General features: G+C 44.2%; 3 protein-coding genes across 3 annotated transcripts; all 3 read right to left on the reverse strand.

Annotated features, from left to right (window-relative positions):
• Positions 1 to 1072: 1072 nt before the first annotated feature.
• Positions 1073 to 2905, reverse strand: BDB00DRAFT_325489 (spore coat protein coth). The gene is made up of 3 exons (XM_053116948.1): positions 2492 to 2905; positions 1946 to 2410; positions 1073 to 1872 (listed from the first exon to the last, which is right to left on the reverse strand). The coding sequence occupies exons 1-3, from the start codon at positions 2641 to 2643 to the stop codon at positions 1278 to 1280; spliced, it is 1212 nt and encodes a 403-aa protein (XP_052985175.1). The 5' UTR covers positions 2644 to 2905; the 3' UTR covers positions 1073 to 1277.
• Positions 2906 to 3497: 592 nt separating this feature from the next.
• On the reverse strand, positions 3498 to 3894 carry BDB00DRAFT_325554 (uncharacterized protein). Its single transcript, XM_053116949.1, has one exon. The coding sequence runs from the start codon at positions 3757 to 3759 to the stop codon at positions 3538 to 3540; it is 222 nt and encodes a 73-aa protein (XP_052985176.1). The 5' UTR covers positions 3760 to 3894; the 3' UTR covers positions 3498 to 3537.
• BDB00DRAFT_325561 (uncharacterized protein) lies at positions 3895 to 5850 on the reverse strand. The gene is made up of 6 exons (XM_053116950.1): positions 5599 to 5850; positions 5481 to 5494; positions 5202 to 5403; positions 4982 to 5059; positions 4709 to 4871; positions 3895 to 4645 (listed from the first exon to the last, which is right to left on the reverse strand). The coding sequence occupies exons 1-6, from the start codon at positions 5694 to 5696 to the stop codon at positions 4031 to 4033; spliced, it is 1170 nt and encodes a 389-aa protein (XP_052985177.1). The 5' UTR covers positions 5697 to 5850; the 3' UTR covers positions 3895 to 4030.
• Between the last annotated feature and the right edge of the window lie 12685 nt (positions 5851 to 18535).

The raw sequence follows: 18535 nt of genomic DNA on the forward strand, positions 1-18535 counted from the left end.
GATGTTCGGCACTGCCTCTGCTTCGGCGCCCAATGCAGATCCATCGCCTCTGGCCAACAATTTCGAGAAAAAGTATCTACTGTCACCTCCGCACTATGCACCCTCACACAGCAGTCTGTTGAATCCACAGCATCACAGACGCACATTCTCCCAGCAATATAGGGAAGAGCAACAACAACAACAACAACAACAGCAGCAGCATCATCGTCAGCAGCAGCAGCAGCATCGCCAGGAGCAACAGGAGGAAGAGGAAGAGGAGGATGAGGATGTCTTGTTGCCAGCGTCGTTGAACGACCTGCTGACACCGGCAGAGTTGAGCCGATCCATGAGGGATCGGATGCTGAATCATCATCCGTCGACGTCCTTGTCGTATCACAATAACAGGTCGCCACTTGGATTATCCCCGTTTGATATGCCTCCAGCACCGCCACCAACCATGCAATCGTCGTCTTGGCATGTTCCATTTGTGCCAAACAGAACATCGTCTTCGTTTTCTGCTGCTGCTGCTGCTGCTGCTACCACCACAACAACAACGTCGTCAACGACACCCACTGCTGAAGAAGAGCTATTACAACAGACGTCGTCGTCGATCCAGGCCATTAATATCCCGGGCGACAGCAGTCATCATCGCAACACAGGTGCTGCACTGCTCCAGCGAGCATCGCCCTCGGATGAAGACGATGAATTCTCACCGTTTGCCAATAATGGCGATGACGATACCCAGTTCTTTTTCATGCCGGATGATGTTACGACAAACGAGCAGCAACAGCCAAAGACGCCTACAGGAGCAGGTCATCATTTCCAAAGAATGCTTTCAGCACCCGTACCTTTCTCGTCTCTGCTACACAACAGTGTGCCCAGGTCATAATAATTAAAATTCTCAACGGCAGTGAGTAAGCGCAGCAGTAGTGCTGAACAGCATGTATTATATAAAAAAATGTATTCTTCTTCCTCACCCTTATTCAAGCCCCCAAAAAGTGATACCGCTAAACCTTTACCCCCATCTCTCCTCTCTTTTGTTACCCTTTTATACGACGAAACCCGCTTCTACCCATTCCCAAAAGTTGACTGCTGCAGCAGTTACTATCATTTGAGCACTGAACTGCTGCTATTATAGCCAATGCTAGTAGTATAGCACAGGAAAAAACACACACACACTTGTCATTTACCCTTTCAAAAAAAAAAAAAGAACCCCACACCATTATATATTATAAAATACGATCCAAAGCTTTTATAAACAACACTAGATGAGATAGACCCACGGGGGACTACCTCAGTCAGCTAGCGATGTAGTGTGTCAATGCCTGTTTGGCCTGCGTGATGTAATCATGAAGGGGCATCAGAGAAGGATGATCCGCGATGGGGCCATGCAAAGCCGAGTGGAAATCGATCATGTTAATGCGGGCCAACAAATCGGAACCCAGCGGCAGCTGCAGGATCTTTTCCTGGATCTGGCGACGATGCTTTTGGGCATTCGCATCATGATCAAACGCCGACGACCGGACCGTGCGGATCTTTGCGTCCCATGCTACATCGTCCTTGATCAGGTCCGTCAGGTAGTTGACATGGTCACGGAGACAGTCGTCTGTAAATAATCCCTTGTGGATTTCCTTGAGGATCCTGTTGAATTGTTTCTTGTACGTAGGGATCTGCATGATGTGTTGAAACAACGGTCGGTCGTGGTGGAGTAACCCATAGCGATCCAGTGCTTGGTTCTTCTTTTGTTCTTCAAACATGCTGTTGCCCATCGTCTGGTCAAGGTCAGCTGTCATCCACACGAGCTTCTGGGTCGTCGGATGGTAGTATAGAAAGTAGTTGTGTGCGGCACCGAGGTACCCGTCCACATGACCCATTACCACTTCGAATGCCATACTGTTTGATTCAAAATAAGCCGTTTTTGCTGGTGAGTTTACAAAGTTTGAGAAGGGGCTTGAAAAAGACATACTTTTTCAGGAACATGTCAACGTCAAACCGTTCTTCCCACTCTTGCTCGTCTGTGCTATGGGTGGCAATAAACTCCAAGAACTCAATCAATCGCGTCAGTCCCGGTGGCTCTTCTGGATCTGATGACTCTTGTCGGATCCTATAAAGGGCTGTCCTACTACTACTACTGCTGCTGCTGCTGATGGCTATTGAGTTGTTTGCTGTGGCGTCCATGTCATTAATAGTAGTACTCATAGCAACATCATAATCGGATGCAAGTGGCCCGCGGTAAGCCAGATTCGCGCTTGGTGTTTCAGGATTCGTAAAATTCTCTGCAATGTCGCCTTGGTAGAGCACGCCATGCTTGTACTTGTTCTTCTTGTTGCCCAGTGTCGCTTTGCTACCCCCAAAAGTGTTTTTGAGAAACGGGTTCTTGTAATTGTCCACCATGACGTAAAGTCCCAGTGGCTCATTGTTGACAAACAATCTAAAGATCATAAACAAAACCGATGGGCTATATTGTAAGTAAACCAAGCAACAAACAAATAAAGTTTTGCTTTTTTTTTACCTAACATAGGATGCACGTGATGCGGGCAATCCAGCAGCCCCAAGGACATCATAATACATCTTTTCCCGAATAAACGAAGGATCGGTCACGCTAGCACGTAGCTTGAATTTACGATACCCACCGAGTCCGCCTTCTTCCTTGGCAATATGCATACTATAGGAGAATTTTTCAAACAGCCGTGATGTTTGTCCACTCAAATGGATGCGGACGTGTTCAAAACGATGGAAATCGCGACCGGTGATGTGGGACACTGTCGCATTGATAGCAAAGTCATCGAGGTAATTGTCGTACAGTTCTTGCAGATCTTCGGCGTTCGCTTGCACATGCAGTGTTGGAATTTCGTTGGACGGATGGCATACTTGTCCCTCGTCGTCATCGTCTCGATAAAACGTGGATGTGCTAAAGAAGGACGAGGGTAATTGATGTGATTGTTGCTGCTGTTGCAATGATGATCTTCTTTGTTGTTGACGGTTATAAAAGTCGTGTGTTGAGTCAAATGAAGATGGATCACGCTCGAATTCTTCTTGGTCAATGATGAGCAAAGGAAGATTGTTGTCTTGTTGTTGTTGTTGTTGCTGTGGCTGGTCGAGCACGACGTAGCGGTATGGCATTGAGGAAGGTGCAGTGCCAATGTGTAGTAGTGGATCAAGACTGGATTGTGTGAGAATGTAAACGGAAGTATTGTGAAGCTGGATCGCCATAGATTGAGTGCTACTTGTCAATGGATGTATGACCTTGAACGAGGCTACTTTATTCTCATTGTCAGCGCTTGTTGTAAAAGTAGCAGCAGCACCAGCAATGATCACATTGATATGCCAAAAGAAGGAGGAAACTAAGAAAACGGGAAGCGGGTTTCCGTAAATGCATGTCAATACATTTTGTGTAATTCATCTGTTGTGTTACGCTTACCGTAAACCCAGACTAGCCTCATTCAAACAAATGGTGGGAATTAAGGAAAGATAAAGAAGACGTAGAAACCTATGTAATGAAGCTTTAAGGTTGTCTTTTTTTTGGGAAGAATATAAGAATAAAAGTGTCCTCATCTGTCATCGAGAACAGAGTCCTGGAGTAGAGAAAAGATCCATTTGTTGATTATTATTATCCTTGGTCCAGTATTGAAGAATACCAATTGATCTAGCCTTCTCCAATGAGCCGTCGCTAGGCACACCCACGTGTTTGATCCATTGAAATTTTACGTATGTGTGTAGTAAAAAACAACAACAACAACATATGAAAGAGGGAACTCTATTGTTGCTTATCAGGATCATAAAAAGAAAATCAAGGTATATAGTGTTTGTGTGGAAAACAACAGAGATAAAGAGAGTCTAGATAAGTGATCCCATTTCCCGCAAGTTGAAACCAGCAACAGACGCGGGACAGTGGGACGGTGATAACATGAAAAAGTATACTAGGTTGTGTGGTTGGTTGGTTGGTTGGTTGGTTGGGTGTAAAGATAAAATAGTAGTAATAGACGGAAAACAATATAAATATAATGTGTAATATGTACAAAAAACGTGTTAGCTCTTCTCTTCTTCATAATCAGAACATGCGAAATTCATTATTGCTCCATTCAGGACGTTGTGTAAGTCGTGCAGAGCCAAACGTAGCCGTCGGATCGACCATGGACGCAGATTCACGATCTGTGATTGTACGTTTCATGGGTCGTCGATTACTACCAAACTCTTCCGCCATAGAAGGCGGTGGAGATGATATTAGGGAATTTTGTAACGACGGCGACGAAATATCAAACGCTGGCGATGTTGGTAAAAGTTCAGGGTCGACGCTAATCACGGCTGATAATGGACAATGGTCGTTTGTCATTGTTGTGGCTGTGGTATGTTGAGCAAGTTGATGTGTCGATGAACTACGTCTTTCGTTGTTGTGATTGATCCCATTGTTATTGTTGTGGATATGGGTGCTGTCACCGTCCGGCGGTGCCGCAAAAGAATCTGGTATTTTGAGCGAAACGTTTAAATAGTCATTATTGTGATTATGATCATGCGGTGGCGATCGATGTTTGTGATCGTCGCTGGGCAGTCGAACTGCCATGCCACAGTGTTCGCAGAACGCTTGGTTGGACAATCGTGTATAATCGACGCGTAAGGCTTCAACGAGTAACGTAGACTCAAACAATGAAAAGTAAACAGTAAATGCCTGTATAAATTGCAAGTTAGTTTGTTTTTGAAATATGCTATGGACCCCAGAAATAAAACTTACATCAGATCTGTTACCCAGAAACACAGTAACTTTGAGTAAATTCATGGCCAAGTTGACAATAAATGTCAGAATAAGACACCAAAGTGATTTACGAGCAATGTGTTCAATGACGCGGTTTTGTCGGCTCATGACTTTTTTCGACGTTCGGATATGTAGATTCAACCTGATACAAAAAGTGAATTTTAAAGGGTGATAGTGAGTAAAACGCGGGTAGAACGGGAGCAGACAGAGCGTGCGAATCTTTGTACAACCCTCAATAGCAGGGACTCTTACCTTCGAACAAACATGCCACTCAAAAATAGATTAGCTAAAATGTCGCTAATAAAGCTGAGGATGCTGACACCATTGCCCCTATAGAAGGTTTTTTTATATATATTAATAATCGATCCCGCCATTTCCCACATGGGAGAAGAAGGGGGCTGGAGATGTAAAAAGGAGAGAGAGAAGCGTATGTCATCATGTAAGGGTTATTTTGTTTCATATGCAAACGTACCATTCGGCCCAACATGTTCCGCCTTGTATCACCGGCTGCTTCATTAATCGAGCTTGAAGCGGAACATAGGCAAGTTCAAACGGCCATACTGAAAACCGGAGCAAAATCAGCAAAACACCGACTACCTTGATCCATCGTGAATGGAAATCAGGTTCCAGAATAATGAGTCGCATGAACATGACAACGTAGAATAACATGTAATCTAGAATGTTTCGTTAATGTCAAAAAGTCGTCTGCTTCTGCTTCTTTTTTTTTTTGGGTATTTCGTATGATATTTACTCAAGTGCCATAGTCTGTTATTAGAACCAAGAAAACCATATACATAACGATGAGTTCCCTTCCCGCAACAACACATGTTGTCTTTTATTATATACAGAAGAGAAAAAAAAAGACTTACGAGACGAGGAGGGGAAAATACGCGCAGGTTTGAATCTCAAAGAGAGGAATGATGCCATACAAGACCTTGTGGACCAAAAAGACTGCGACCTGAGCCATATTGGCAACATGGCTGATACAAGGGGAGGAAATAACACCAGCATTATTCAGTACACAAAGTTGTCAAATGGGGGAAGAGAGGGTGCGTTTGCTTACATTTTCCCTCGAGTACGTCGATATTGTCGGTAGCAGACTTTAAAGTTTCGTATAGCGATCACCATGGCAATCCACATACCAACCATGTTGATACGGTCCACAACTCTTTCACCATATGCTGTAAGTTGAATCATTGTTGCTGGTGACAGTAGTAGTAGTAGTACTAGTAGTAGTGCTGATAGTTATGGTGAATCGACAGAAACATTCGCCCCCTTATTGTACCGTTTCGTCGTTTCGTTTCGTTCGTCTTTCGTTGCTTTTCCTTAAAAAAAACCGGGTATAATCGCAGCGATCGCTTGTTCTTCTAGTATTCTTTTTATCGAGTTGAACCGAAAAAGAAAGAAAAAGAGAGAGAGATTGAAAAGCGAGAAGGGTGGTGGAAAGTGATGAAGTTTTCCGAGTAGTTTTGTCGTCTTTGTCTTTTGATAAGTAGGTATAAAATTTGGGAAAAGAAAAGAAGAAATAAGCTTCAACGTTATTCTTCTTTTTTTTTTTTCCTGGTGTTTCTGAGTCTGAGAAGGAAAATCTCTCTCTTCATCCCGTCCATTAAAATTGGGACTTTTTGGATGCTTTTGCTGGCACAAAAAAAAAAACAGAGTTCTGGTGGCTCCCAATTGAGCTGATGTATGTGTGTTCACACGGGGGGGAGGGGGATGACGGGGAGAAATGGGATTCCACTGACCCAGGAAAAAAAGCCCAACGACATCGTTAGATAATTTCGAGGTAATGGCTAGTAGTAGTGATAATCGCTCCCTTTCGCTCTCTTGTATAATGTTATTATACGACATGTTACCAATGGTCTCTTGACATCTCCCCCTCCCCTCTGGCAAAATAAAAGTATGTAGTATGCACGCTACTGTATCAATACATGACCGGAAAGCATGAAATACTATAAGAATGAGGCGTGCATGCATACATATCACCATTACAGATCATGTCATCGACACTTGCTGCTTGGCCTTTTAATGGGTGCTTTTTTTTCTTTTTACCCCGTGTGGCGGATGCTGAAAAAGATGAAACCACGTATTCCCCGCCTGCCAACCCACCAGTTACACTGATAAATGAAATAATAGACAACTGGGGAGGCGAATTAACATTTATTGTTGCTGGGCAAGAAAAAAAAAAGCTTCTTTTTAGAGATGGTTTTTTTTACGTCATTGGATGTGTTCCAACTTTAAACCTCTTTCTTTCCCGTTTTCTGAATATTCACCACTAATTCCCACCCCTTAACCCGCTATTCTGTTGCTCTAGAGTGAAGGAGATCAACTCATTCGCGGGACTGACCGAGTAATGCAAATGAAAACTCGCGTTCCTAAGACAACGAAAACACTATAACAGAACAAGGACAGGGTTCATCGTATACTAGTAAAAAAGCACGATGAGATGACGTTGAAGGCAGGGATGATCATATGTGCATATTATAATGACAGCCAACTAAATTAAAACAAAACATTTTGTTGCCGCTGATAAGTCAAAGTTACTCGATGTTGCATGATCTAGTGTTGTTGGAGGTCTTGATTTAGGTAAAATACCACTGCTACTACGACGCTTATGGCTAAATGAGTCGTTTGAATACATAGTTAAATGTCTCTCTATTTAGCCGCCTTTTTAACTGCTCTATCAAAGTGTGTTTGTCAAATAATATTCAGTCTTTTGAATTATCTAAAATGAACAACATCTGATAATACAGTGATCTCAACGGAGACGAGCAGCATAGTCAAAGAAGGTGAGTCTTGGACGACAACAAATGTGTTTCCCAGTACGGCACGGACGAGCGATCCTCTATAGTGCGCCCTTGCAAGTTCAACAGTAAGTGATTAATAGCTGATTTTCCATCTAAATTGTACTGTCAGGGTCAGCATCCATAAAGGTAGACATCCCAAGTTTTTGCTACAACTTCCGACGTGGTTATGGCTCGTATGCTGTGCGAATCCATGTCGTGGCCCTTACATTTAAAGTTTCACAAGGTCACGGACGATACGGCGTCGATACCTCCTCGCAGTAGCTATGAAGGAACTGCTGGATTCGCTCTTCTTGCTGATGTGGAGGAGGTATATACGAGCGTGTGCAACAGGAGCAGCATGCTGTCCGGAATGTCATGGAAACAGGCGCCGACTTTAGTAAGGGACGGTGAACGATATAACAAAAACACCTCCTGTTTATATGGCCTTAGGTTGGCAACAGTTATACACATTCTGGACAGCACCAGAAGTTGACCAATTACCTGTCGATTTCTTAAGTGAAGTAGTGGCTATTTTTACCAAGTTATATATATATGTGCTGTATGTATAGTTTGCAGTGAGCTGTTGCCATACATTGTGTGCTTTGAATGTATTGTTTATGTTTCTGGTTTTGACATATGGGATCAGAGAATGCTAACAGGTCTCGAGACAAGCACAGGTGCCGATGACCACGTGGACAGTAAAAAGTCATGGGAGTGTAGAAGACCGATTGACGAAACTGAAATATAATATTCGTTATCAAAACCGATGACAAGGCAGTGGTCTATAAGCTTGTCTTTTTTTTCTTTGGTTCTAAGCCTGCATATGAATACCTTTTCAAGAAACAGAAACAACGTCTCTTGCTATAGGCAGGCAATAGCTTACCAAATTGGATGATCTGAGCTTTATAATACCCATCCGACAGCGTTGGAGGCACTGATACACGAGGTCAAGATATGGCCATGTCCCACTGAGGCTTGTCCGTTTGGTAAGATCCCCTCGCTAGCAGTTGACGACCGTCTTTCTACGAAATGGACAAAAGAATCAATCTGTTACCCATCATCAATCAAGGGAATGATGTATCGTACTTTTCAAGTATATAGACCGCTACTGGCTTGGTTAGCCATTGTTCTTGTAAATTAGGAAAAAGTGTAATACAAATGGCGACGGTAAGATGCTGTACAAACTCAATTTGAGCTGAGGGCAATTTGCCCAAAACCAGAACGGAAGACAATATGCTTGCAAATGATGCACCAACTTGATAGATAGCTTTTGCAGCCACGGATACAATTATTGACCGATGGCTGGTAAATAGCCTCGGTTGGTAAGTTTTCTGTTCAGTCATACAGCTTTTCCCATACACGGGTAAACATCTGATGCCAACGGGTCGCAGAGCGAGAACGAACAGTATCACGGTTGAACTTGTGACGAAGATTAGGGAAATGTCGCGCAACAATCACGTATACGAGCAAGTCTAGTCGTGCTCGGTTGAATGGGTGCAAATGATTACGTTTCAAAACCTTCCAATGCCCTTCAATCAACATTGTTGTTTTTCCTGCTGGGATACGGTCCGAAATACTACTCGCGCGCCATTTTCTCCAAATAGACGGCTGATACCAATAGCGGTATTATACTGTATGATGGCCATCTTGATGTTCCTGGTGTGTGCACATGCATTATGAGACCTTACGGACTGCGTGTAGCCCGGTCGAGCATCGATGTTTTAATGCGAGCTGCTCTGTGCTATTTAAACAAGAAAAGAGAGACTTGATTTATATTGCTTCCCGATCAAAACCACTCTCTTCCGTCTCTTCTCCTCGTCCACATAAAGCACTTCTTTTCTCACTCCCACTTCTCTTTTAGGGAACGAACGTCACCAACAAAGGTAACGACAAGCACTAGCAGACGCGTAACGAAGGTGACCTGTAGATAAGCAATGTACCAACAACTCCACCAGAACGATGGCCGTAACGTCAACAGCAGCAGCCGCAACAGCGACAAGAATGAAGAGTTCTTTTTGGACGATCATCCTAGAGACAATGCAGATGCACCGCCAGAGTACAAAAACGCATGGACATAGACAGCGAGAGTCTGCTAATCTCGTGGATGTCACACGCGCCTGTACTTTCAAACGCGCGTAAGAGCACAACGTGTAGTGAGGCTTCTGTAAGCATTGTTCCGATTGCCACTTGGAATCACGGATCGCCAATATTGCTTCCCAAAAGACAATGCCCCCGTCATGCGCCATTATCGATAGTCTAGGCCTTGTGTAACCTCAGTGTTGAGTAGAAGAAAAGCGCGTCATCATACTTTAACAAGTGGAGACACTTTGTGAGAGCCATGTAGAAAGACAAGACTAGTGTGTACGTGTAGCCTGAAGTGAGCACATTGCAAAGGGGAATGTCAGTGAGGTTGCATTCCGAATGCCTCGGGAGATGACAGACCCATAGTTCGGCGTGTCCAGAGTGTGCTTGTCGGTGTAACATGGCATCACCTGGGCTGGCAAGTGACGCTGTCAATTTTCTTTTTTTTCCTTTTTTGGATCAGCTGCCCAAGCGAACAGATAAGATATAAAAGCACTGCATGGAAATAATTTCTGCTACTTTGCTCCTCCCTCTCTCTCTCTCTCTCTCTTTCTTTTCTTTAAGATCATGAGAATTGTGACCAAGATTTCGAATGCAAAAAAGTACCCGTGCACAGTGTCGACGAGCATAACGATGAACCGGGATGGCCGCGTCCAAAAGTTTGTCGTTTCAGCCAGGACTACCCGTAGCAGCAGAAGCAGTGGCAGCAGCAGTGACAGTGGCAGTGGCAGCAGCAGTAGCAGTAGCAGCAGTAGCAGCAGTGGCAGCAGTAGCAGCAGTAGCAGCAGTAGCAGCAGTGGCAGCAGTAGCAGCAGTGGCAGCAGTGGCAGCAGTAGCAGCAGTGGCAGTGGCAGTGGCAGCGGTATGTAGTAGTAGCAGTATGTAGATTAATAAAAGCATATTTTTTTTTAAAAAAAAGGCAGCATTGCGCTGTATAAAATCAAAAGATACGTCGCCGTATTTCTGCTGTTACGTACCCGTGTGTGTGTTTTTGAGTGTGTTTTTCAGTAACTTAAGTCATCAGGCATGCGAATGGGCCCACGAGAACTATGGGGACTCAGGCACAGGATATGATTATTAGACGCTAAAGTCGCTTCCCAACTGTTGTGACGTGCTGACTAAAGCATTCATTGGTGGTGAAGACCGTTGGAGTGTCCGATGGATACAAGGGATTATCGCGTATATTCGTTGGTTTGGCCTCGTCGCGGCCAGTAGTAGATGCATTACTCGAGAAATCATTCCGAATGTCATGGCTAAGATGCACAAGGCTTGTTGCCGTGCTTTCCACATTGGATTTACATCTTACGACGCTCAGGATAAATCAAAAAATGAACGAGGAGACGCGTTTAATACCACTACTACGTATGGAATGCCACCAACTGCAAAATTCAACGCTCAGTAGTAGAGTGGTATAAGGATACCGGGATTCCTCGGGCGGGAAAATGCTACGACACCATTCATTATACCAAAATGTCTCCGCAGCCGACAACAGCAGCAACAGCAATTGGTTGTCAGTAAAGCAAACTCATAAGCCTTACCAAAGAAGGGGTTTCATGGAGCGCGAAAAGCGAGGACATCTTTGTTAAGGACATTGGCTGGTACAGTACAGCTACTCGACCGCCTACGATAAAGACCAGATGTTGGAGGTCTGACGCACGTTCATTGGTAGCCATACGCCAGAAATTCATGTTCGCTTTCTGAAATCTTTAAATGCTCTGGAAAGCTTTCCAAGGCTTCAAAAAGCATCAGGTTACAACCTTTTCTCTGCCGTCCCTGCTACTGTCTACATATTTGCTGCCAATCATCCTGTATACCCTGACTGCTATCTTCACATTTCAAACAAAAGCCAAAGTCATGCTTGCTAATTACATATTTCGAGTAGTGGATGTAAGGAACAACTCATGACGACGCGCTCTATAATTTCTTTTAACGTCACATCGACAGGTTGTCGCTCCCTGGCGGTGCTGCTGCTCTTCTTTCTACTCCTTCTGTTCATCGACATCCTGGTTGTTGCGGCTGTGTCCCTTGACCGTCACTGCCACTTCTTTCTTTGAATCGGCCGCTGTGGCATATTTTGACTTACTTGGAGTGAACTTGTAGCGATTTCCATGGTATCTGAATTGGTGCCCTGGAATAATTTTTGGTGTTACACACACTTCTGAAGAGTTCCCACTCGACTCTTGCCCCTTTGCATATGGTACACCGATAAGAGGCAAGCTTAAGTGAACAGAAAAAGAGCGAAACTCATCGTGATTGCCAAGTAGCGAGATGAGACGAGTGTGTACATGGAGCCTAGAGCGTCTACAATGTGCAGGTGTTATCGGTGTGAAGCATGGCCCTTGAGAGATTGCCATCCATTGCTCGCGATCCTTGTGCAACATCGGATGGTCAAACAGGTCAAACTGTGACGCCTACAAAAGAACTGGACTCGACTGCGCATTTCCTTCTTCCTCACTGTCGAAAGATCTTTTCCACCTTTTCCACTTCATTGAACGATACCAATAAAAACCACTTTTCAGCTTCTTTATTGAAGGGTTGCCTTCTGTTACTTGATCCGAGTGGGTGTACGTGCAGAATCAGTATTCGTTATTGTTTTCGGCGTACATTTGCGATTTTCATTAGGATCTTTGTGACGCAGTGCACGAGTCGCTGTTGCAGCGAGCCCTATCCGTGAGCGCACTACAAGCCGTAAGTTCTTTACCGCAGTGCACTCACAAAGTAAGTATACACGTAATTCCCCCCTTGACAAACTACTCTCACCCATCTTCTTCTATTTGAGGGCTGTCTTCTACTACTTGGGTCCGAGTGGGTGTACGTGCAGAATCAGTATTCGTTATTGTTTTCGGCGTACATTTGCGACTTTCATTAGGATCTTTGTGACGCAGTGCACGAGTCGCTATTGCAGCGAGCCCTATCCGTGAGCGCACTACAAGCCGTAAGTTCTTTACCGCAGTGCACTCACAAAGTAAGTATACACGTAATTCCCCCCTTGACAAACTACTCTCACCCATCTTCTTCTATTTGTAGTGATTTGTTATTGGGAGGTGTAGGTGAGCGCCCTACAAGCCGTAAAGTTCTTTACCGCAGTGCACTCACAAAGTAAGTATACACGTAATTCCCCCCTTGACAAACTACTCTCACCCATCTTCTTCTATTTGTAGTGATTTGTTATTGGGAGGTGTAGGTTCCTTTGGAACTGAGGCTTGAGGAGACCAAGGGAGAGCAACCTCTCCTTTGAGGAACGAAGGATTCATATACAAGCCGGTCATTTGCAAGCAACAATAAATAAATGTGTCTTCTTCTGTCTTTGTGTACAATAAGTTTATTAATTTCGTTTCTACTCTCTTGAAGAAGTGTTTGTAACTATCCTGAGCATGGGCTGATCAATTGACTATTATGATAAATGCTTTTCGAGGAGCAGCTTGCTGCAGAAAACGAGACCAGCCTCTCTATGAAAGAAAATTATGAATTGTGCATTTACCGGTGTGGTTCCGTGAACAGAGCGATCCATTCAGTGATTATACAACCAGAAGTGCGATCTCTGGCGTGCCGGTGGAGATTCTTTTTAAAAATTTGCCGACCACAGTGCATCCAACTTTATTCTGTTTCAATGTAAAAGAGCTTTAAAAGGCGCCATCCATCATCATCATCAATTATTGAAGAACGTATCATAGTAAAAAAACTGCTCGACGAGTGCCAATATCTGCAAATGCATGTGTCACTGTTGCTCATATGCAACTGTAATAGTAACGGCGTTGATACTTGAGGCATGGTCCTAAACTGTGATAATATACGCTATACCTATGAGAACCTTGCTTTTGATTAATGGCACAGCAAGACGTAAATGCTTCATTTGATAGTACACATTGTATATACATGCACATGATTTAGAAACACCTTTGAAGTCTGATTTGATATAGGTAGCACCGTCTATCGTATATTCCACACGAATGATAAAAGAGCTTGGCGGAGGAGCACAGCGCCAAGATTCACCCGAACTTTACAGATGAATGTCTAGTGGAGATGCTCTTTGTAATTCTCTCATACCTTCCTTTCTCCCTCTATGTGAGTGTCTATCTGTGCGCGAAGATCGGCATACTCTCAATGCAACGGCATGACATGGAAACTGGAGAAGTGGCGTTCCATCCTAGGATCAAGAACATCTTTGAATAGAATATAGTAGTTGTACCGCGATTTAGCGTTGCATCTAAAAAGAAGAGAGAGCATATGAGTATTGTGATGATAGAGCTTTAATAAAGATAACAAACAAGGGACAAGATTAAGTATCTTTGAGATGATGTTTTATTCCAACAAAAGATAAAGCTCTTTTATATTCTAGCTATTAAGACGGCGATATCAATTCATCCGACTGATGGATAAACTATGTGATAGAGGATGGATCAAGGACGTATCAGAACTTCTCCTGAAGTCGTTATGTCAATCGGGCACATCTTTGAAACCGGCGTTAGCTGATGTAAAGGCCGAGGTACCTGTTGATAGGTTCATTGTCCTGTTCACGTAAGGTGAATCATCCGAGTAAGAGATTTTATTCAATAGTGTTCAGCCGGAATGCCGTAGTGTTCATACGTGTGTGCTATAATGTTTAACCGAATATCTTATTGTTGATATTTTAAGCAGTGTATTAATGTGGTTCACCACAAGTATTGCAAATGTCGAGGATCTTAAATAAAGAGTTTGACCTATATGTGCATTTATTAGAGTCATCAGTTTCCCGAGCGAGGGTCGAAAAACATCATGATCGACGTGAACGAATGCAGGCAAGGAGTGATGACGTCCACGTAGTTGTAGAATAAGGTACTTGGTGTTTTACAGTATAGAAAATCACCCCACCAAGGGGCTCAGTAAAAGGATCAACCTGGAATTACATATGACGCTTAGCATGAATGTGACTCTCGTGGGAAACATTATCATAGATCCAACAGCTCATGGCTAGCAATGCAACCCTATGTGTGGCAGTAATATATGCGGGCCTGGCCTTGGTAGCTAATATAGTATTTTAATGCGGATTTCAAATTTAGATTGGCTGTACAATATTAAAATGTAGGTATATGTCGTTGAGAGACAGAGAGAAAACTAATACATAGACGCCACTATCAATGACGCTAAACGCACATCCGCTTTCCTCTATGATGGCCATCTTGATGTTCCTGGTGTGTGCACATGCATTATGAGACCTTACGGACTGCGTGTAGCCCGGTCGAGCATCGATGTTTTAATGCGAGCTGCTCTGTGCTATTTAAACAAGAAAAGAGAGACTTGATTTATATTGCTTCCCGATCAAAACCACTCTCTTCCGTCTCTTCTCCTCGTCCACATAAAGCACTTCTTTTCTCACTCCCACTTCTCTTTTAGGGAACGAACGTCACCAACAAAGGTAACGACAAGCACTAGCAGACGCGTAACGAAGGTGACCTGTAGATAAGCAATGTACCAACAACTCCACCAGAACGATGGCCGTAACGTCAACAGCAGCAGCCGCAACAGCGACAAGAATGAAGAGTTCTTTTTGGACGATCATCCTAGAGACAATGCAGATGCACCGCCAGAGTACAAAAACGCATGGACATAGACAGCGAGAGTCTGCTAATCTCGTGGATGTCACACGCGCCTGTACTTTCAAACGCGCGTAAGAGCACAACGTGTAGTGAGGCTTCTGTAAGCATTGTTCCGATTGCCACTTGGAATCACGGATCGCCAATATTGCTTCCCAAAAGACAATGCCCCCGTCATGCGCCATTATCGATAGTCTAGGCCTTGTGTAACCTCAGTGTTGAGTAGAAGAAAAGCGCGTCATCATACTTTAACAAGTGGAGACACTTTGTGAGAGCCATGTAGAAAGACAAGACTAGTGTGTACGTGTAGCCTGAAGTGAGCACATTGCAAAGGGGAATGTCAGTGAGGTTGCATTCCGAATGCCTCGGGAGATGACAGACCCATAGTTCGGCGTGTCCAGAGTGTGCTTGTCGGTGTAACATGGCATCACCTGGGCTGGCAAGTGACGCTGTCAATTTTCTTTTTTTCCTTTTTTGGATCAGCTGCCCAAGCGAACAGATAAGATATAAAAGCACTGCATGGAAATAATTTCTGCTACTTTGCTCCTCCCTCTCTCTCTCTCTCTCTCTTTCTTTTCTTTAAGATCATGAGAATTGTGACCAAGATTTCGAATGCAAAAAAGTACCCGTGCACAGTGTCGACGAGCATAACGATGAACCGGGATGGCCGCGTCCAAAAGTTTGTCGTTTCAGCCAGGACTACCCGTAGCAGCAGAAGCAGTGGCAGCAGCAGTGACAGTGGCAGTGGCAGCAGCAGTAGCAGTAGCAGCAGTAGCAGCAGTGGCAGCAGTAGCAGCAGTAGCAGCAGTAGCAGCAGTGGCAGCAGTAGCAGCAGTGGCAGCAGTGGCAGCAGTAGCAGCAGTGGCAGTGGCAGTGGCAGCGGTATGTAGTAGTAGCAGTATGTAGATTAATAAAAGCATATTTTTTTTTAAAAAAAAGGCAGCATTGCGCTGTATAAAATCAAAAGATACGTCGCCGTATTTCTGCTGTTACGTACCCGTGTGTGTGTTTTTGAGTGTGTTTTTCAGTAACTTAAGTCATCAGGCATGCGAATGGGCCCACGAGAACTATGGGGACTCAGGCACAGGATATGATTATTAGACGCTAAAGTCGCTTCCCAACTGTTGTGACGTGCTGACTTAAGCATTCATTGGTGGTGAAGACCGTTGGAGTGTCCGATGGATACAAGGGATTATCGCGTATATTCGTTGGTTTGGCCTCGTCGCGGCCAGTAGTAGATGCATTACTCGAGAAATCATTCCGAATGTCATGGCTAAGATGCACAAGGCTTGTTGGCGTGCTTTCCACATTGGATTTACATCTTACGACGCTCAGGATAAATCAAAAAATGAACGAGGAGACGCGTTTAATACCACTACTACGTATGGAATGCCACCAACTGCAAAATTCAACGCTCAGTAGTAGAGTGGTATAAGGATACCGGGATTCCTCGGGCGGGAAAATGCTACGACACCATTCATTATACCAAAATGTCTCCGCAGCCGACAACAGCAGCAACAGCAATTGGTTGTCAGTAAAGCAAACTCATAAGCCTTACCAAAGAAGGGGTTTCATGGAGCGCGAAAAGCGAGGACATCTTTGTTAAGGACATTGGCTGGTACAGTACAGCTACTCGACCGCCTACGATAAAGACCAGATGTTGGAGGTCTGACGCACGTTCATGGGTAGCCTTACGACGGAAATTCATGTTTGCTTTCTGGAAATCTTTAAATGCTCTGGAAAGCTTTCCAAGGCTTCAAAAAGCATCAGGTTACAACCTTTTCTCTGCCGTCCCTGCTACTGTCTACATATTTGCTGCCAATCATCCTGTATACCCTGACTGCTATTGTCGAATTTTAAACAAAAGCTCAAGTCATGCTTGCTAATTACTTGCGCTAAATATATCGAGTAGTAGATGAAGGAACAACTCATGCCGTCAAGAGCAGCCAGGTGACAACGCGTTCTATAATTTCTTTTAAACGTCACATCGACAGGTTGTCGCTCCTGGCGGTGCTGCTGCTGCTCTCCTTTCTACTCCTTCTGTTCATCGACATCCTGATTGTTGCGGTTGTGCCCCTCGGCCGTCATTGCTACTTCTTTCTTTGATTAGGCCGTTGTGGCATATTTTGATTTTGGAAGTCAAACTTACTTGGAGTGAACTTGGTAGCGATTATCATGGTATCTAAATTGATGCCTTGGAAAGACTTTCCGAAGCACCGTTCATGCATATGGTACACCGATAAGAGGTAAGTGAGCAGAAAAGAACGAAACTCATCGTGATCGCCAAGTAGCGAGATGGGACGAGTGTGTGCATGGAGCCTAGAGCGTCTACAATGTGCAGGTGTTATCGGTGTGAAGCATGGCCCTTGAGAGATTGCCATCCATTGTTCGATACTCGTTATGTGTAACGTCAGAGCACTTCTTACAATGGATGTCAACGTCACTGTCAATCGAGTAGATTTTAGACTTTTGCTGCTTGCCAGTCAACACGCTCTTTATCCATCATCTTTTTCAAGGCCAAAAATGCAGTGGCATGTATCCTACATGGCCCTGACTGGATCAGCGTAGGTGATATCGCATATTGTAACCCTTTGTCAGGGGCACGCGTTTTTGACACAGACACGTTTGCAAACGACCATGACTTCCATTGTAATACGACATCTAGAGTGCGACATTGCATGGAAGCTCAGTAAGAGCATGCCTTGATTCTCAAACAACAACAATAACAACACGATTTGCTAATACGTGCACACAAGACGCACGCTTGTGCAGTGAAAACAAATGAAAATGACGATGATTTTGGGGTTTTTTTCACAGCTTAAAGTGAGAGCTTTTTTAAATGATATTTTACTATAATGAAAGGAAAGGGGAGATGGGGAAGAAAAGACTATGTACTTAAAGTATTGGGGAGAGGGAGACTTGGGACGGGAAAGGCACAGCTTACATCGCGACGATGCCTAAAAGCCAGGCACCAACGTTCTCCATTCTCTCCTCCTGAGAGACGTCCACCGGTGCTGCTGCTGCTTCTTGTTCTTCTTCATCATCGCTGTTGCTGCTGCTCTTGCTGCAGCTGCTCTTGCTATTGCTACTGGCACTGCTACTGTTGCTGCTCTTGCTACTGCTGCTGCTGCTGCTGCTGGCGCTGCTGTTGGTGCTAGTAGCGCTGCTGTTGGTGCTAGTGGCGGTGGTGGTTGCGTTACGGCGATGGCGGCGGCGACTCTTCGCAGTCACTGTCACTTTCTTGACACGACCGCCCCGGCCTATTTTGATCTTTGTGATCAATTTGCTTATGTACTTGTTTCCACTGACCTTTGTAATGAATTTCATATTGAAAGTAGCGAAAGAAGGAATGAGGGGAAAAAAAG

This window comes from Zychaea mexicana (genome assembly GCF_025766255.1).
Source record: "Zychaea mexicana strain RSA 1403 chromosome Unknown BDB00scaffold_3, whole genome shotgun sequence".
NCBI classification, from domain to species: domain Eukaryota; kingdom Fungi; phylum Mucoromycota; class Mucoromycetes; order Mucorales; family Lichtheimiaceae; genus Zychaea; species Zychaea mexicana.